The sequence below is a fragment of the Mesoplodon mirus genome (assembly GCF_964341445.2).
Source record: "Mesoplodon mirus genome assembly, chromosome: 2".
Taxonomy (NCBI): domain Eukaryota; kingdom Metazoa; phylum Chordata; class Mammalia; order Artiodactyla; family Ziphiidae; genus Mesoplodon; species Mesoplodon mirus.
Window position 1 is genome coordinate 200,386,963 of NC_138977.1, and position 20,507 is coordinate 200,407,469.

General features: G+C 50.8%; 1 protein-coding gene across 2 annotated transcripts in view; it reads right to left on the minus strand.

The window, feature by feature from the left end:
- Positions 1 to 3,939, minus strand: part of CRTAC1 (cartilage acidic protein 1) — a 137,298-nt gene extending 133,359 nt beyond the window's left edge. For both annotated transcript variants that reach the window (XM_082631384.1, XM_082631383.1), the window contains exon 1: positions 3,768 to 3,939. In XM_082631384.1, coding sequence (XP_082487510.1) covers positions 3,768 to 3,791 — 24 coding nt within the window. In that variant the 5' untranslated portion in view covers positions 3,792 to 3,939. The remainder of the gene's footprint in view (positions 1 to 3,767) is intronic.
- Between the last annotated feature and the right edge of the window lie 16,568 nt (positions 3,940 to 20,507).

Sequence of the window (20,507 nt, forward strand, 5' to 3'; positions counted from 1 at the left end):
TACTGAGCTGCCTTCCCAGCGAGAGTAAGGTTAAGGGGCAACCATCTGGTGGGGTTCATGAAAGAGGCAACTTCTTGTTTCCTCAGTGTCTAATGCCACTCCCCCATTCAAACAAAAACACAGAGGTGCTGTGCTATAGCTGTATTTTATGTAAGTATATTCCTCTGGCCTTATCCGGAACCAAACCATGCCTTGGGAATGCTGGCACAACTCTTCAGCTAGAGCTGGAAGCAGGCGCAGATCCCAAGCACAGCCTCTCAGAAACCCTGCTTTCAAGGAGGGGGCTGTGGCTCTCTGGTGTTCCACATTATCCTACCACCTCCCTCCTCTACCTGAAGAAAAAGACCCAACTTGTCGGTGAGCCTGAAGGAGATGAGGAAACTCAAGCACCTTCCCTGGCAACAAGCATCCCTCGGGTGAGCCTTAGGGACAGAAGAGGATCCGCCTCTTGGAATTTTGGCTCCGCAGAACTGGTCCCTCCTGAGGGTTGCTGGCAAGTCTGCAGAGGCTCTGGGGGGCTCTATGCAGAGTGCAAAGGAGCAGGGTGGGGAAAGGACACAGAGGGGCAGCCCACAGGCCACTCAGCAAACCTCCTTCCCAGGGCCTGGCTCAGATGTCAACAGCCAGCCTCACAGAACAGAAAAAGGGCAATGGAAATGGTAGCACCTTCCAGGTCACCCAAGAAGCCCTAATATGAGGACTTTGCAAAAATAGAACATCCTAGAACTCTGACCTTGAGCTGGGAGCAGCAAGGATGGGGAAATGGGCAAATACTGATTGGAAACTCTCCACTTCACCCAGGATCTGAGCACTGGAGGCCCCATAGGCAGTGGTGTGACTTCAGGTCAGAGACACCTCACTCTAGCATGCCTGAGCAGAAGGAAGGAAGAGCTCCAGGCTTGGGTTCCAAGACCACCGCAAGGGGCTGGGCATTTCTGATTCCTACGTGCGTGGACAGAAACCAGGAGTCGCATTGCTTTTGCCTACAAGACCACTTGAAATAGCAAGACAGGATAATGGAGGAAGGGGAAAGAATAATTAGGAATTTCGGTTACCTGTATATGTACATTATGAGAACTTTATCTGCTCCCCATCTCCTCAGTCTGAATAACAGACTCAAAGGAAATTTCCCCCAGTTTACTAGATTTATTAATTTACTGATGTCTGATCAGTCAGCAATTATGAACACTTACTGTGCAGTGAACACTTACTGTGCAGAGAACACACGTCCATCTCCATAGTAAAGAGGAAGCAGGTCATGGGAGCGGAAAGAGCTCTAAGTAGAGGACTGGAAATCCTAGGACCCAGTCCTGTCTCTTCCACCAAATAGCCATGTGACCTTGGGCAAGATACTTGCCTTAAGTGGGTTTCAGTTTTCTCATCTGTAAATTAAGTGTGCATGTGGGACGGCGTTGGAGTAGGTGCTCTTCAAGTTTCCTTTCTTCTAGCTCTAATGTTCTTGGGCTCTAGGAGTCCTAAACAAGTTCAAAGAACACACCAGCACCAAACACAAAGGATGATCTCAGAGAGCAGGGGGGGCTAGGTACCAGCTCTGTTTCCTTGGAATGCTGTACATGTATCTGTCTCATTGCACCTGAGACCACCGACCACCTGAAGTCCAGGAAGTACGTGGTAGAAGGGCTCCAATCATGAAGGTGCCGGTTAAAGGCTATAGCCTGAACCTGCTTAAAGCATTAAGTTACTAGGACCAATGAAGGGCAAGAAGTGAAAAGTCAGTGGTCCTGAGCTGGGTGCCTTTGGCGCCCCCTACTGGGCACCAAAGAACCTGCTGGGCAGCTTCCATTGCCTCAGCAGGCAGCAAGTAAGATTGAGAACAGGAGTCACAGCTGTTTAATAGGACTACCTTCCTGGTCTGTAGTCCGCTCTCTATAAGAGTATGTTTCACTCCCCAGAATTACACAGACCATTGGTCCACACATTCAGAGGGCACTACGGTGCTGCTATAGGACCTCTTAACCAAACATCAAGGTGCAGAGTAATAAACATCAGGGTTCAGAACACCAGGTGCCGCCCAGATGGAGAGAAGAGAAGAAAGCAACAAGCAGGTATTTCGCTGTACAAATCCCCAGTGGAGAGAAGGTCTTGGGAAATGCAGCAGAAAAATGTTGACTGCAGGTAGAGGACGGAGCTGGGTTTGGGGGTATGAAGTGAGAACCCCACTAAAAGATCTACAGGCTGACGCAGCTGCCCTAGGAGTTCAAAACACTCATCGGTGTTCAGGGATGAGGTACAGGATACAGCCCCAACTGAGCAGCCCCCTTTTCACCTTCTCCAGAGACCATAAGTACCAACTGTAAACCAGGATATTCTAACTGTGGTCCACTATGCCAGCATCAAGACCTTAAACTCCCTTCATTGTCTCTTAAATGGACTTTAGGACCTGCTGCCAGAAACATGTTCTTAATCAAGTCAGACTGAGAGAAAAAGCTTCCTCAAGGGCCATATTGGAAGAACCGCCATATTCCCACTTTCCATTCTCCATCTCCCCTTCCTCATGGCTGAGAATGAGGTACAGGTTGGCTCTGAATTCGCTCTAATTCAGTCTTGGGTAGCTGCAGCCTCAAGTCATCAGGGTCAAAAAATCTCCCACCAACAGCGTTTCTCTTCCCACAAGAGTTCTCCCGATTCAAGCGGCACTACAGAGTTGTCCCTTATCCCTGGAACCTTCTTGCCTTCTTTTCCACCTGGCTTCACTTGGCAAGTCCTGTACCCATCCCAGAAGACACCTCAAGTGTGACTCAAGAATATGTCTTGCCTGGAGAGCTGAAGCACCTCCTGGGACACACAGAAGCCACACTAGGTGCACACCCTACCACCACCAGCGGCAATATTCATTAGTCATTCCCCGAGGAAAGTGACCCCCCTCCCCAACCCCAGAAACACTTCCCGGCCACTCTGGGAGGCTCCTATCCAGGCTGGGATGACTCTGGTTTCTTGAGTTGGTTTCTGCAGAAACAGGACTAACCAGGACTTCCAACTACTGTACTGCAAAGAAGTGCGCTGCATTGCTGGGCATGCCCCCAAGCTCGGCCTCCTGCCCCATCAAAGCCTCCATGTGTCCCCACTGGGCTGAGGAGGATCCCTGGTCCCCCTGGAATGCCTGAAGCTGGCTTGCCTGAGATAGGCTGAAAGCAAGCGGACCACACCTCGGTCCAGCAAAGGCAGCCGGCAGCTACGCCGCGCGCTGGGCTGGCTCCCCGAGCTCTCTGCCACCCAGCGCTGTGCCCGGGAGCTCGGCTTTCCCGGGGAAGAAGAGCTAGCTTCCCCCAGGGCTCCTCCCCATCTTGGAAGCCTAGGCACCCGGCCGAGGCCAGTAGCTTCCCAGGCCCGGAGCTGCGCCTGGTTCGCTGGGTGACTCCCCAGTACCCCAGGCACATCCCTCCTCACCTGCTCCGCCCCCTCCCAGCCCCGGTGCCCTCTCCCCAAACAGCTGACCTCCAGGACGCCCCCGACACCTTCTCTGCAGCTATGAGGGCTATCGCCCCCGCACCTCCGCTCCCACCTCTCCTCCACCTCCGGCCCCGCAACCGCCTCTACCCCAGCCCGCGGGAGGCTCTGCGCGCCAGTCGAGTCCTGCGCCTCTTGGCAAGTTGGAAGCCAAGCCGCCACCGCCTTAGCGGTTTCCGCCTTCCCCGATTCCCGGGCGGCACCCCCGCCACCCCTGCGGGCGGATCGGGGTGGGCCGCAAAGGGCGGGAGAAACTTTCTCTGCCTGAGTGGGTGGGGGGCACCGAAGCGGGTACTCACGCCGGCGTCCGCGCTCGGAGCCATCCTCGGGCTCTCTCAGCCCCACCGCCTGGGGGCGTCGGAGAGCGGGAGCTCGCTGCCGCCTCTGCCGCCGCCGCTGCCTTCCAGCTCCCAGCCCCGGTCCCGGGCTGGCCTAGAGCCTCCCGCCCCGACGCCGCTCGCTCGCTCGCTTTATACAACTCCACTCGAGCGCGCCCGGGCTTATGTAAAGGCTGGCGGAGACCCGCAGCCAATGGCGCCGCAGCTGGAGCTGAAGGCCCGGGGGTGGGGGGCGCCCGCGTGGCCAATCGCGGCCCGGGGAGCCCGGGGAGCCGGGTGGGGGGAGGGGCGCCTCTCCTCGCTGATTTAGAGCCGGGATTGCGGTGGCAGCCGCCGGCAGCCCGGCCGGCCGGGCGCGACGCGTCGGGCTCTGGGGTGGGCGGCGGCGAGGGTGGGTGCCCCCTGCACCCCTCCGCTGCGTCGCGTAACCTTCAGGAGGCAGCAGGACCTGGCGAGGGGGGCGAGGGCGTCTGGCTGGTCGCTGGGGGCCCGGGGCTGGCGGGAAGCAGGGGTCCCCAGGGAGGGAGCGCCGGGAAGGAAGGCGCGGAGGGGCGGCGAGCCCCAGGGCCCCGCGGTCACCCCTGCGCGCAGGGCCGAGAGTGGCGGCTGGGACAGCGGCGTGCCTTCCCGTTTCCCCAGATAGCGATCTGGCGTCGCCGGGCCGGGCCGGAGCGGCCGCTCGAGCCGCGCTGATGGCGAGATTTCGCGCTGCGGAGCGAACGCTGAGCCGATCTTTATCCGGTCAGGGGACGTGTCCGAGTGCCTCCCAGGGACTGCTCAGTATGGAGAGCGGAGCTTCGCTACGGCCCCAGAGGGCGGGGAGCGGGCGAGCACAGCTCGGAGATGAGGCGCGGCGGCGGAGGCGGTCGCGGGCAGCGTCTCTCCCTCCCGCCCGGTCCCCCGCCCGCCCGCCGGCGCTGCGGGCGGTGCCCCCACCCCAGCCCTCCTAGCCCCTGACCAGACAGGGCCGAGGCTGAGCCCGGCCCACCCACTCTGGTCCGGTGCGTCCATCCAGCCTCCCTCACCGCTTTGCTCACAGGTACTGCTTCCCCCCTCCTCGAACCCCAGCCCCCTGCGGTGGGCGGGACGGTCTCAGCCTCTCAGGACAGGGTGCAGCGGGGGGCTAAGCTTGGGAAGAAAGCCCTTGGTCAGCAGTGCCCAAAGTACCCGTGTGCGGGGCAGGAAACCGGCCTAGGTCGATAACACTCTCAAGTCAGGTCCCTTATTTTGCGCCTAGAATAGGGCCTGGCACCTAGTAGGCGCTCAGTAAGGATTTACTGAATGAACCTTGAACTGAATAAGGACTTTGGGTTTCTGAGAGCTGGGGCACTGGGCTTGGGAAGAGAAAGACCTGGGAATAAGCCATCAGAGAGGGAGGGAGCTAGGACTGTTTTCTCATCTATTGATGCCTTTATGACCACCACCCTAACGTCTGGGCACTTGACTCCAAATGTGCTCTTTCGTGGAAGGCGCCGACAGCGAGCCCCTGACCCCAGACCCGGTTATCCCCAGATTTTGAGCAGAACTACCAGAGCCTGCTCTGGGCCCTGATTTCAGGTGGCTGTGATCGTCCTCTGGAAAGACATAGCTAAGGACAGGCAATCTTTCTCCCTTTGGGGGTCCTGGATCTAGCTCAGGTTCTTAACCTTTTGAGGGTGATGAAACCTTTTGAGGGTTTTCAATCTGATGAAAACCATTGAATCCTTTCTCTAGAAAAATATACACATACACATTTACAGGCATACACACACTCCTTGAGTATAATTTCAGGATCATTAGGGACCCTGAGTCTCTCTTGGGGCTCTGCCCAATGTCAAGCTCCTGTTTCTCTAGGGGTCTAGGACAGTGGTTTATAATCATCCTCCTTTTGGGGAATCACAGAACTCTTTTGAGCCTTTCAAGAATCTGATTAATGGTATGAGTCTGTGTCTCAGGAAACTGTTCGATCACGTATACACGTGTTGACATGCCATTTTAGGGAGTTTGTGGATCCTCAAAACCAGGTTCAGAGCCTTCAGCAAAGAGCAAATAGACTTTGCCCCACGGGTACACCTGATCCCCAGCTCTCTCCACGAGGAGTCCGGTGAGCTCTGCACCCTGCTGCCTCATGCCACCACCGTATTCTGAGGGCATCTGAGTCATGTGGTGATGGCCCCGGCACCTGAGAGACCATCTCCACACTTGTCTCTGCATCTCGGTCCCCGCCACCCTCTTAGTGTAGAAATAAGTTGCAGGTTGTCATGTTCTGTCTGATCTATGAGCATTCCTTAGCCAGAAACTCCAACTCTGGGAGACAGCAAGTGACTGGTAATTAACCAGTTTCACTCAATCCCAAGCTTCTGAGCACACCTTTCTTGGTTTTTGTTCTCACCTCTCTCTTTGCCAGTGAAGCTGTGAGCAGGAGCCCCAGCTGTGGAGCCTCACCTCACCTAAGCCCGACAGATTTAGTAACCAGCGCAGTAATTATCAGCATTAGCCATCCAGATGTGAATAGGCTTTCTGCACAAAACAGCTCTATAATCTCACACTTTCCGGCAGCTAGCCAAGTAAGGGTGCATCAGACCAGAGGTGCTGGGGAAGGACAGAGAAATGCAGGAAATGACAGAGACAGTCTCTCCAGGAAGGTCTTTAGGGAATGCAGTTTGGTTTCTGCACTTGAACTTGTAAGGGTTCAGTCGGTGGGCCAGGCCTTTCTGGTCCTGTAATTTCTAATTCCTCTCATGTCCTCCATGTCCATTCACTCAGTTCATGTCTGTGCCCTGCCTGTATCATTGTAGACATCTTGCCCTCACAAATTTCCCAGACATATCTTGCTTTCTCGGGGCACATGCACATTTATGGACTGAATTGTGTCCCCTCCAAATGCCTATGTTGAAGGCTTAACTTCCAATGTGACTATGTTTGGAGATAAGGCCTCTAAAGAGATAGTTACGGTTAAATGAGATCAAAAGTTCGGGACCCTAATCCTTAGGATTGTTGACCTGATAAGAAAAGAAAGGGACACTGGAGATCTTCCTCTCTCTCTGGGCACACACAGAAGAAAGGTCATTTTAGGACACAGACAAAGGTGGCCATTTGCAAGCTAAGGAGAGAGGCCTCCAAAGAAACAAAACCTGCCGGTACCTCGATCTGGGACTTCCAGCCTCCTACTGTGAGAAAATAAAAGTCAGTTGTTTAAGCCACCTGATCTGTGGTATTTTTTTATGGCAGCCCGAGCAGACTAACACACATATGTTTTCAACACGCTCCTTACCCCCATCCAGCTTGTTCAGTCTCCTCCCAACACGCTGACTCTCTCCGTACTGTCCCCCCACAAACCTTGTCCATTCTTACCTGGGACACTTGCCTAAAATGTTTTCTCATCTTTTGGCACCCAAACTAAGTCTCACTTCTCACACCATCTTCCAAAACTGCGCTGGCCTGCATTGGAGCTTTGCCTTTTCAGCCCTCTTGCAGGTCTGCAACATCTTAGCACTCTATTATACATACTGTCCTGCGTTCTCTCTAATTGTTTCTTACGCAGAAAAACTTGGCCTTCCTCTCAGAATAGAAGCCCCTTTAAGTCCAGAGTTTGTACCCTGTACTTGATTACCTCATAGAACCCAGTGTGAAACTGGGCACAGAATGAACACAGGGTTTGCTGATTAATTTATTCCAATTAAACGTATTTATGTTTCAAAAAACAATACTAGAAAAGTTTCATAGCACTTCATTTTCTAAAAGCTCAAGACATTTGAGTGTGTCATTTCAGTCATCTCGAAAGCCCATTGGAGCAGAGACTGTTGGGAACCAGCTCTCTCCTCTGGTTCAGGATCAGAGGGTTACACAAGCTACTCAGAGTCACACAAACTCAACCCTTCTTTCTCCAAATCAGAAGATTTGCTATCCTTGGTTTCCTTGTGACCCTCACTGATCCACCTGGCTGTCTTCTCACTCTCCAGATAGAGAGGAAAGGCTAGGGAATCTCAGCTCTTAGAGATGCTTCTGTTTCAACAAATCTTACCTGAAGCCCTTGAAGCCAGAGGTGCTTTAGAATTCAGAAAGGCACCAAACGCACTGAACATGCCCTGTGAGATCATGGGCAGCATCTCTTAATCAGCCACATTATTTCTGCGGTAAAACATAAAACATTTAGTGTGAATGTTCACACTAAATGGGTATGAGGATAAAATGGCTTCACATCAGTTTGTCTGGCTTTGTCACCAGATGAGCTCTGGCATCAAACTTGTAAAAAACCGAAAAACCCCCCAAATCCATGCCTTGATTTTCAGAGATTTGGAAATTTGGAATTGCAGGTAGGGGATTATGGAATGATCTTTTAGGCTCGGTTGTCCCAAAAGAAATGAATGTTTTGTGAGGGTGTGGAAGAGCAGCACCAGTAGCAAAAGAGAAACCATAAACTGGGAAAGAAGTGAGGGCTTAAGGGAGTGTGAGGAAATAGCCCCTTCTCACACCAAGCTGCACTGGGTGGTAGTTCCTCTTTCCTGAGGAGTACACGTTTATCAGCGGCTGGTGAGTTTTCAGATGGACTTGTGTTAACAGTGGCATATAAGTGGCAGAAGTACAGAATGCACTTTTGAGGGGAGGCAAGTAGGGGTGAAGATGACGGAAGCTCGTGAAGAGAAGCCACAAACCATGGTGGACTTCCAGATGGCCAGAGAGTTAGTTCAGAACAGCTTAAAACGGGAGCCCAGGCTACAGGCAAGCTTCTCCAGGTGCAGAGGGCAGACCTGGGAAAGGGAGACTAGATAAAGGAGGACATTATGAAATCCTAGAGAAGTCTGGTGAGAAAAGTCAGAGCCCCTTAGGGCTGGGGGGAGCCTGGGGGCGTTGATGAAGATAGATGACTGATCGTCATGTTAATATGTACCCAGGCAGCCTGGGTGCTTTGAGGTTTTGCTACACTGTAGTGGAGTGGCTCTGCAGTCTGAGTGGTTGGCTGAGAGCATAATGCAGAGAGGAGGACAGGAAAAGGGAAGGCCGTGGTGGACCTGTGACCGTACAGCTCTCTATGCCGGCTTGAGATGCTCAGCCAGTCATACCCTTCACAGTCAGGGGCTTGCTGGAGCCCAAGGTCAACAGCAGGGAAGCTTCATCTGGAATCTTAAGGCTAACCATGTTGCTGACCTTCGTCCTGCTTTGCCTTTGTTCCCAGGTCCTAGTATCTGCTCTTACCTTTTTTCTTCTGACAGAACTCTGTCTGGTACCCCCAGATAGAATAATGGGTGTCTCCTTCATTCTCCCAACCTGGTACCCTATCCTATGACCCAGATGCTCAGGGACTAGGATTCCAGGGTCCAGATACTCTACTTCCCTCCCTGTGGTTCAGTCTTTACCACCTATTGCCTCACATTCCTGACATCAACTGCCTTCTCAAGGCTCTGCCAACTGCCTCATGCCAGCTTCCTTTGACATGCCCCCAGCCTGGCCTCACGTCTTCCCCCCACCAGCTGCCAGGACCTCCCTAGGTCCTGGCCCTGCCTTGGTGGGTAGGTCTTGATCCACCTTCCAGCCCATCCTGGTCTGTCATACCCAGCTGCCAACCCAGCAGGATCTCTGATAGACATGAGCTCATGGTCATCGCTTAAAGAAGAAGAGAAAAGCCTTTAGCAGTTGGGAAGTGATGGCAGCAAATACCAGGGAGCTCCTGGGCTAGCGGTGCCCTGGCCAGTTTCATTCTAAGAGAAGAGAGGGATGGGTGGAAAGTGAACATGAGAGAAAGGTGAGCAGGAAGGAGGAAATAAAAGGAGGGAAAGAAACAAGAGGAGAGAGAAAGGGAAGGGAGTTTAGGAGAGGAAGCGAAGGGTGGCGGGGGGGGGATGTTTCTAGTCAGTTTTGAATGTCTAAACTGAGCATGAAGATCTTGTCATCAGCAAAGAGTCAGTATTGACATAAAAGATGATGGAAGAGGTAGTTGAGCCAGAGTGTGTGTGTGTGTGTGTGTGTGTGTGTGTGTGTATGGGGAGGAGAGAGAGAAGGTGAGAGAGAGAGTGTGTGTGTTTTAGAGTTGAGGTGATGGGCTATCCCAGGAAGTAGGTAGGACAGAAGTGGAAGACCGATAAGAACAGGTGGACAGAGGCTTCCCTGGTGGCGCAGTGGTTGGGAGTCCGCCTGCCGATGCAGGGGACACGGGTTCATGCCCCGGTCCGGGAGGATCCCACATGCCGTGGAGCGGCTGGGCCTGTGAGCCATGGCCACTGAGCCTGTGCGTCCGGAGCCTGTGCTCCGCAACGGGAGAGGCCACAACAGTGAGAGGCCCGCGTACCGCAAGAAAAAAAAAAAAAAAAAAAAAGAACAGGTGGACAAGAATTGATGGCATCTGGGAAAAAGAATTCGTGTTTGGAATTTGCAAGGGACATTATTTCTGATTACTTCACCCTGATTTCATTAACCAGGGTTTGCTGAGAGCTCCCCTCCCACCACCTATCTCAGCACCTCTTGGTTCTTCCCCAATTTGTCCTAAAACTCCACCCTCATCTTGACACCAAATTTCGTTAGAGATAGAACAGATTTCTCACAGGTTCAGCTGCAGAGTCCAGAACTACTGTTACGACCTGCCAGATGCAAGGGTAAAATAAGGATAATAAAACTCATTATAGGGCTTTAATAAGGAACACATGAGATAATGTATGCAAAGCACTTAGCAGAGTGCCTGGTATGTAGTGAGTGTTCCATAAACAATGACTACAGTCATTCTTCTCTTCTCTCTCCTCCAATCTCTGTGCCCAACCTGTCACCTCCACCTGCCTGTCCTTCCTTTGAAATGCCACTCACTTTCATCTCTCTCTCTTCACTCCCAGGCCTTTAGCACCTCGCAACTGTATTCCTACAAAGCAGATCTGTAGGTCTCCCCGCCTTCATATTTTCCTCACCCAAGCTATAGTAAACCTTTCATTTGTGTAGCACTTTACAGAATTAAAACATCTTCACTAACACTTACCTCTGAGGTAGACACGTAAGCAAAGGCTCAGAGAGGTGAAGTGGTTGCCCAATGTGGCACAGCTAATGAAAGGCAGAGCTGGGATGTGAATTTAAGTCTCTTGGGCACGGCCCACTGTCCACAGAGTTGAGTAAGTAATTGCTTCTTTAATGGTGCTATTCTTGAGAACAAAGACCCAGCTTTATATTTCTCATAAACATCTCTAGGTTCTGGCCTACAAGAGGTTCTCAACCAGAGTCAGCTGATTCCCCTCCTCCAGGCCCCCAAAGCAGCGCAGGGCCACCCTTGACCCAGCCCTGCCTTGGTGGTAGGAGGGCACACTGCTCCTGTGCTGCTCTGCTCACACCTCGGAGCTGGGAGCCCAGGTCTGACCCAGGGCTGTGCACGCGGAGGATGGGGGATGACCAGAGCAAAGCCGACATTCCACACTCTGGCTGGCGAGGAGAAAATCAGGAGGAATCAGGGTTAAGTGTAGCTCAGACCAGTAGAGAATAAAAGCAACTCCAGGCTCATTGCAAGAGGAAGGAATTGCGATTTCATGAAAAGAAGGCTTCTTCTCCGTGAGAGTTGTGTGTTAGAACAAGATTCCTGCAGAGGCTGTAGAAACTGTTCCCCTGGAGGTCTTTAAGAGCTGGAACACAATTTGCTTTCCAGTGAGAGGCCCCAGGCAGCGGGGAGGAGGGTTTAAGGCATCTCTCAGGAGGTAGGCAAGAGCTCCAAGGCAGGCCCAGGGGCTGGGCCAGGGAGGGGAGGGCAGGCCCTGCAGAGGTGGGGTCAGAAGGTCAGGCAGCAGGAACCACGGGGATGACTGGGGTAGAGTTCTGAGCGAGAGCCTGCAGGCTGTTTGTTTTCTGATCTGTCTAATTACTGCCTGCTGGCTGGGGCCCTGAGTGGGGCAGCCTGCAGGGAAGGGGCTCCTTGTGGACCCTGAGGGGGCCATTGGACCCAAACAAACAAAGACCATGTGTTCTATCTATCAGTAAGTAAAGCAGGGTGCACAGGATGGCCCACCAAAATATTAAATACAAATAATTAAATCTGGGCTTCCCTGGTGGCGCAGTGGTTGAGAGTCCTCCTGCCGATGCAGGGGATGCGGGTTCGTGCCCCGGCCTGGGAAGATCCCACATGCCGCAGAGCGGCTGGGCCCGTGAGCCATGGCCGCTGAGCCTGCGCGTCTGGAGCCTGTGCTCTGCAACGGGAGAGGCCACAACAGTGAGAGGCCCGCGTACCGCCAAAAAAAAAAAAAAAAAAAAATTAAACCTGTGCTCTTTTACTGTGCTTCTGAAACAGGGGTGTTTGGGGAGTGTTCCAGAGCCACAAATTACCCCAGATAAAAGTGCCTCATCTTCCTGGACTACCCTTTTTTTTTTTTTTTTTTTTTTTGCGGTACGTGGGCCTCTCACCGTTGTGGCCTCTCCCACTGCGGAGCACAGGCTCCGGACGCGCAGGCTCAGTGGCCATGGCTCACGGGCCCAGCCACTCCACGACATGTGGGATCCTCCCGGACCAGGGCACGAACCCGTGTCCCCTGCATCGGCAGGCGGACTCTCAACCACTGCGCCACCAGGGAAGCCCTGGACTCTCCTTTTTGCTAGAAGATGTGCTAGGGGTGGGGGAGAGAGGAAGAGAGGTAGGTAATTTCGCTGGTAAGACTTTGAAAATACACTTTTCATTTCGATACATTTGGATATATCATGGGCTCCAATGCAAAACTGCATGCATATTTTAGACAAAAGACCTTTCAGGCTTCCTGCTGGGTGAGACCCCCAGAGCCCTGGGGTGGGGTGTGTAATAACCCTTTCTTCTGCTTTTAGAATTCTTTGGTAGAAAAGTTTGACCAGGGCTGCTTTAGTATTTACAGTGTCTCAGGCACTGTCTCATCAAGATACTCCACAAGCATTTAAGCCCTTTCCGTGGGCCCGGCATTATGCCCTTTATGACAAAGAAGTGGGTATTTATATTTTCCTTGTAGTGGACTCGAGGAAGCAGACCAGAAAGATGGAATGATCCCTCCTCCTCATCCAACAACAATTCTCCTGTGGCAAAGCAGAGCTGGCACTGTGGGTGCTCCTCTGGGGCAGCCATGCCTGTCCCACCTGCCCGCACCTTCCCCGTGATTCTCTGATTCCTCCTCACACCTATGCCCTGCCATTAAGCAATTGCACAGCACTCACTGCCATGTGCCCCCTCCTAAGAGCCTTTCAGGCAGGAGGGGCAGGTGCAGGGCACATGGGGAGCCCAGGAAATCTAGCTGGTGCCTGTGCCTTTTCTCCTTCTGCTGGGGATTCTGACATGTTCCGCATACATTTACAGATGAGGACATTAGCACAGAGTCACCAACGTCCCCATCTCATAGGCAGAGCACCCAATTTCCAGGGTGGGCTGGAGGAGTTCAGGCTCAGTGCATAACCCAGGGCTGTCTGGGATGTGATTGGTTCCCCACATGGCCCAGGATGGATGGGTCACCAGCAAGCATTTATCCAGAGCTTGTTAGGTGTGGGCTCTGGGTTAGGCCAGGGGAGGAACAACGATGAATAAGACCTTCTCTGCCTTCAAGGAGCTTACAATACACAGGGAACTGCTGCCCAGCTGGTGCCGAAAGAGACAGGGAACAGGAATGGTCCGGGGAGACATGCCCCTCCTGCACCCTGCAAGGTCTGCTTGGGAACTATGGGGCAGGAGATGGTTCCCTGATTGGGTGACTGGGCCCCTTCCCTCCCCATCTCCATGTGGAGTTCTCCCGTCTCTCTGCTTCTTCGTGGTCCTCTGAGAGCTCATCCTCTGTCAAATGTTCTTCTCTCTCTGCAGTCCCCAGCAGTCACCGCAACCAAAGCCACCACGGCCTGTGTTCACAAGCTGATCTGCCTAAACGGTGCTTTACAAAGGATACCAGCTCACACTGAGGCTGCGCTGACACATGCTGGGTGCTGTTTGTGTGCTTTGACTGCTTTATTCATCCCAACAAACCTACGATTCTATTATTATGCCCATTTTGTAGATGAAAAAGCTGAGGTTAAGTAAACAGCCAGTAAGTGACCACCTGGGACAGTCATTCAAGCACACTTTGTACAGACTCTAGCCATTCTACACCCAGTACCTCCTTTGGGCCTCACGGTGATACTGTGATATAAGTAGATGGGGAAATTGAGGCCCAGAAGGATCAATGCATTGCCAAGCTTGATTGGTCTGTAGGTGAAGTAGAGACTAGAATCCAGGTCTGACTCAGCCTGACTCTTAGCCTGGTGTTCTTTTCATTACATTTTGTTGCTGAAATCAGAAAATATTCTCTCTACATTTCCGATAACCGTGTACCCAATCAGTCTTCGGAGGATTGGGTCTTTGCACTTTCCTATTGGGTGAAAACAAGGACAAAAGTCGTGACCAGAAACTGGTGAAACTAGAAAAGCTTGAAAGACCGCCACCTAGTGGCTTTCTCAGTGGTGGCGGCTGAAACTGGGCCGAGGGCCTGTGAGCCATGACCTTGGAAGTCTGTGATCAGAAGTCCATGAGAGAAGAAGTTGGAACTTATTGACCACTAACTGGATACCAGGTGCTCTGCTAAGCCCTTTCAATGGTGCCTCTCATTTATTCCTCACATTCACCACCTGAGGTTGGTCCTATTATCATCATCGCCGTTTCAAAGATGAGGAAGCTGAGGCTCAGAGCTTAAGCCATCTGCTCAAGGTCACGCTGCTGGTAAATCTTAAAGCTGGGGTTCGAAGCCAGGTTTGTCTGACCCCAGGGGCCACATCTACTTCCTCCCCACGCCTTATGCCATCGGGCCACTGCCACCTCTCCTATCTCAACCCACAGCCCTGTCTCCCCGGGCTGCAGCTACTCTGACCTTCTCTGTTTTTTGAGCTCATCCTCACGCAGGGCCTTTGCATGTGCTGTGCCTTCTGCCTGAAATGCTTTCTCAGTTTTACTCATCACGGGCTACTCATCATACAAGTCTAGGCTTATAGAGGTTACCTCCTCAAAGATGCTATTCCAACCATCCACCTTAGGAGCCCCTACTCAAGCCCAGTTCCTCGCTGTCTCGTTAACTTACTGCGTTGCCTTCTTACGGCTTAGCACTCTCTGAGATTATCTTATTTCTCTGTTTAAGGGCTTGTTTGTCCTCTATATTTGCCACCAAGAATGTCAGCTCTGCAGTGGCAGGAACCACTGCATCCCCAGTGCCTAGTACGGTGCTTGGGAAGTAATTGCTCCATAAATATTTACTGGATGAATGATTAGAAGGAGGCAGTGGGGAAAAGGCCCTTTGACTCCTATTTTATGCATTTCAGTCAGAGGTTCTCTTATTCCTCCTGTGGTTTCCTGTCATCCTCGCCCCTTTCTTTTTTGAACGCCTCCCTTATACATCCAGGACCAGAAGTGAACTGAGGCCAGTACTAGCATTTGGTTTAATTTGACAGATAGACAGTAAACTATTAGATGCAGTAAAAATAAGCTGGCTTGCATTTCTGGTCCTCAACATTTGATATAGTTGAAACGTCTGTGTTTTTTGGTAGTGTTTGTTGTTAATTCTTGTAATTAGCTTGTACCTTATAGATATTGCTCTTGGTCATTTGAAAAGAGGCTTTACTGGTCATTCAGGCCTGGGACCTCTTCTGTTCTCCAACTTTATTACTGCTTCCACCATATTCACAACCTGGAAATGTGGATTAGCATGTCAGGGTTATAAACTGCCAGTTCTCACTCACCCACACTGGATGTGCTCCAGAAAACAGACTCCGGTTTGTGAATTTGAATTTAGAGTCCTACACTTGTAAGGGGAGCCCCAGACCCAGGCACAATTCCTAAGGTCTGCAGAATACATGAGGGGAGTACAAATACTTGTACAGATGAGCTTATAGCCAAAGGCATGAGCGACCTCAGAAAGGAAAAACCATGGTGGCTAATGGTCATTAGAGCTTCCTTGATGTAATTTCAGAGAATGAGGAGAGCCACAATCCTAATTAAATGAAAGCAGGAGAATTTAACTCTGAGTTGACAGTTCTGCTATGGTGAGTTGGTGACAGGGTGATATTGAAGGTGGGCATGAACTAGGAGAGGGCAACCTGACCCTCCTCTGGCCTTGCCTCTGTCTCCCTGTATATCTTTTCATAATCTGGAAAAATAAGACTGAGCTGGCTGGGCTTTCAGATCCCCTGCAGCTCTGATGTTCTAGGCCTTTACCTGGGTTAAGGGTGGGTGTGGGGGGCAGAAGAAGGGACTGGAGGAAAGGAGGCTATTGTTGATTGAATTCCCACTCTGCATCCGGCACTGATCTTGGCGCGGTGACACCAGGTCCTCACAGCAGCCTCAAGAGCAAGGTAACTATTTTGCAGATGAGAAGGAAAAAAAAGGAGGTTAAGTGACTTACCCCAAGTCACATAGCTGTAATGTGACAGGGCTTTGCCACAAGGCATCTGGCACTTACAAACCATCTCCACCCAATCCTCCAGAATATCTAATTCCTAGAAGTAGCACTCGCCTCCTAAGGAGCTCTGCTCTGGTCTGCACAGCGACCGGGGAAAGGCAGAGCACAGCTGGCGTTGTCAGATTTCTTGGTTTATTTCAACACCATTCTCAGGCTCCTAATTAGGCAGCTCAGGGGTGAAAAGCTAACGTGAATGTAAGTAATGAGCGGGAGACCTTGTGTCACAGGCTGACCCTGGATACAGGATACAGAATGATTCCGTAATTATACCAGCCAGTGTTGACTGAGGGTCTCTTATGTGTCAGGTCCGACGACAACAGCAACAGAAACAACAATAGAAACAGCAGCAGTGGCAATGACAATAGCCACAGCAGCTGAGGGCTCACGACGCACCAGGCAGGGCAATGTACTTAGCAGGACGTTTGCTAGGAGGGGGGTAGGACGACTCCTCTTTTTTACTGGTCGAGGAGATGGGGTCTCAACGCCTGAGCAATGAAACAAGTACCCCAAGCTCGGACGATCAGGATTGCTATGTTTTGGCTTCTAGATAGTGGAGAAGGTGTTAACTCACCAGGAAAGCTAAGAAGCTGTATTTTCTGAGTGATGAATCAGGGCACATGGTCTGATGTAATGATTGGTGACGGAGTAGGCTCTTTGAAAAATCCAGGGGCAGTTGCTATCAACACAGTCACCTACCTCTCAGTGTCCCCTCTGTTCCATGTCCCCCACACCACTCTGCGGCTGCCCAACGCCTTTCCTCACCGGCTCCACACCCTGGCCTCCCTGTCCCATAGTATCTTGTGCTCCAAAATTATGACGTCTTCCAACATACAACCAACATTCTCAGGCTAAATATTTCCCCATTTTTGCAGGAGGGGAACTGGAATAAGAAGACTGGTGTAATTTATACTTAGTTATGAGTGACTACCGAGCTGCCCATTACTGGCAGGTGACCTCCTCTTAAAGAGAAGCTGGTCATTCACCAGACAGCTCTCCCGGACAGGGTCCTAGCTGCGTGACACTCCAGGCTCTGTGGCGGCAGGCTTGTGAAGAGAGAGATCACCTTCCCCAAGGGGCTATTTCCTGAAGGGAGATAGATGCTTCATCTCCTCTTTCTGATCTCCAGTAGCGTGCAGTGGCACAGGAGGAGTGCTTAGAAAACCCTAAAGGCACAGTACCTACCTTATCGGCATTGTCTCACCTTTTGAGACCCTTTCTTCAGTGAGAAATCATTTTAATATGGCTGTAATTTTGTTACAAATTTTTTTTTTTTTTTTTTTTTTGCGGTATGCGGGCCTCTCACTGTTGTAGCCTCCCCCGTTGCGGAGCACAGGCTCCGGATGCGCAGGCCCAGCGGCCATGGCTCACGGGCCCAGCCGCTCCGCGGCATATGGGATCCTCCCAGACCGGGGCACGAACCCGTATCCCCTGCATCGGCAGGCGGACTCTCAACCACTGCGCCACCAGGGAGGCCCTGTTACAAAATTTTATAATTAAATATCCTTAAAAGAAATGAGGTTGCAGGTACCTATCTCTAATTTATCATAGACTTAGTGCCCCAGGTTACACAGTGTTTAATCAAGAATGTATCCCCATTATACTCCACGTAGGCCTTAGAGATTGGACGTGCTCTGAATTTATCATGAAGGTTGCTCTCTGTTCTTGAGATGTTATTCTGTTTACCAAGTTGCAAAATAAATGGTGTCTTCTTAGTCAGAAATAACAGGCTCTCCCTCATCCCTGCCTTCATCCAAGGCAGTGGGCCTCTCTCATCCTCAGAGGTAAATCCATCCATCAGCTCTCCACAGAGAAAAGGTTCAGAATTGGCCACTTCTTTTAAGGAGCAAACGTGCTCCCCCTGCTGGCCGAGGGCAGCCAGTACACGGGTGTGCTGCAAAGTCACAACATTCCTCAGACTTCCTTCAAACTACAGTATGAGCACCTACTGTGTGCTAGATGCAGCGCTAAGGGGTATGAAGATGAGAGGGACCAGGCCCCTGTTCTCAAAGACCTTAGAGTCCGGTCAGAGAGACAAAACGTGCATATATGTTATACCTAATACATAAAACAATGTGTTAACATCTGTTAATTGCAGGGTCATGGAGAAGGGAGAAATTATTATGTCCACAGAGATAAAGGAGGCTTCATGGTGGTGATAGCATTTTGCTTGCATTCTGAAAAAGCAGTGGGATTTCAGAAAGTGACAGAGAGAGGAGGTCAATGTATGGAGTCCTAGAAGTTAGGCATGAAAGACACCCAAAGGATCGTGTACTTTCATCTCCTCCTTTTATAAGCAAGGAAAAAGGAGCTTGGAGAGACCAAATGCCCCAGATGTAAGAGGCGGAACAGAGACTGGAACCCACATCTTCTCACTCCCACTCCAGGCTCACCAAGAATTCCAGGCTGAGGGAGGAATGAAAGGCGGGGTGGGAAATGCCGACCATGTCAGGGAAATGGAAAACCGAGTCTGGGTTGCAGTCGCAAGAAATTCAATCCCATTTACTGAGGAAGTGAAATGGCCTAGTTCATTTAATTTCCTAATTAGATGGAAGTTCAGTAGAAAGGCTCCATTGTTAGAAATGTTGATCTTTAAAAATTTCCTAAAATTTTTGTTTCACTTTTCTGCCTTTGAAAGTAAAGTAAAGGTAGCAGATCGTTCACTGATAATTCTGAAACTTGCAGGATCTGACAATGCTTTAGATGTAGAGAGCATACAAGCTTATAGATATGGACCCTTGGAGGTTTTTAAAAGATGTTTATAGCAATATACTTTCCTGTCGTTTGTCTCTTTATCATCAACCATAGTATTTAGACTTATTTATCAGAGTGGGGTAGTTGAACACAGAAAAAATCCGATTAGGTGAGTGTCCTGGCTCACTTTGCTCTGGTTAATCGAGGTTTTGCTAGGTGATTTAGGGTGGTCCCTGCTGATCTCCCTACACAGCTCTGCTCTCACCCTTGCAGGGCTATGCTGGGCAGCAGGGTTTCAGCGAGGAGCCCTGCAGAATTCCTGGGCTTGCTTTGGAAAGGAGCAGGCAGGGCATTCCATTGATGATACTGGCTGGCTCATGCCCAAGCTCTCCCGCCTGGGCACTCCTAGAAAATATGAGCAGTGGCCTTGTCTAAATGGAGCCTTGTGGAATTTGGCTCTGGCCTGGGTGTGTTAACCAGACTCCCAGATGGCCCTCAATGATCCCCACCTCCTGATATTCCAACCTGTGTACCTTCCTCCTATATCACACCAGGATTGATCTGCATAACCACTAAAATACAACATAATTCATAGCATATCACTTCCTGGTTAGGTTACAAAAAGGCATTGTAGCTTCCATCTTGGTGACTCTCTTTCTCTCTCAAATTGCTTGCTCTGGGGGAAGCCAACTGCCATAGCATGAGCATCACTAGGTAGAAGTCCATGGGCAAGGAACTGAGGCCTCCAGCCAACAGCCATGTGAGTGAGCCTGGGAGCAGAACCTCCACCTGCAGTCAAGCCTTCAGAGGACCGCCACTCTGGCCCAGAGCTTGACTGCAACCTTATGCAAAAGCCTGAACCAACTGCCCAGATTCTTGACCCTTAGAAACTGTGTGAGATAATAAATATTTGTTGCTAAAGTTTAGGCTGATTTGTTACTCAACGATAGATAGAGACTTCCCTGGGATGGGAGCTCTAAGGCACTGCTCTTTCCCAGAACCCCTTCTGGATAGGCAGAGGTAGTGTTGACATCCTGGAATCTTAAATCCAGAAGGGACCTCGAAGCTTAGCTGTCTAGTTCCCTCCTTTTACAGATGCAAAAAGACAGGCCAGAGGGGAAGAGGCTTTGTGTGGAGCCAAGCTGGGGCTAAAACTCAGGTCTCCTGATTTGAGGTTCCTCCTTTTCATTCCATTTTCCCATTCCTGGCACCTAGTCATCTTTCCTGGTCACTGTTTCATTCACTAAATATTTGCTATGTGCTAGGTCTGTGTTAATGTTAATGTTAACATTATACAGACTCTGGGCATATGTCAAAAGTTATCATTTGAGTAACACATAATTATTACAATAGATATATGTTGAATGAATGAATGAGTGAGAAAGACTGGATTCAATCAGGAGACCCATGTGGTAGTCCTCACTTTGCCACGAATGTCCTGGGTCTTCTTTATCATTCTCTGTAAATGAAGGTTCCGGGCTGGAGTGGAATAAAGTCTTAGATTAACACACAGAATCTTAGAATTTTAGAGCTAGAAAGGATTTTGGCAGGTGAGTGATGTTGAACTTTTCGAGTGATAGCAGATCCCTTTGAAAATCAGAAGAATTTATGGGCTCCTTTAACCACATGCACAAAACACTCTGCA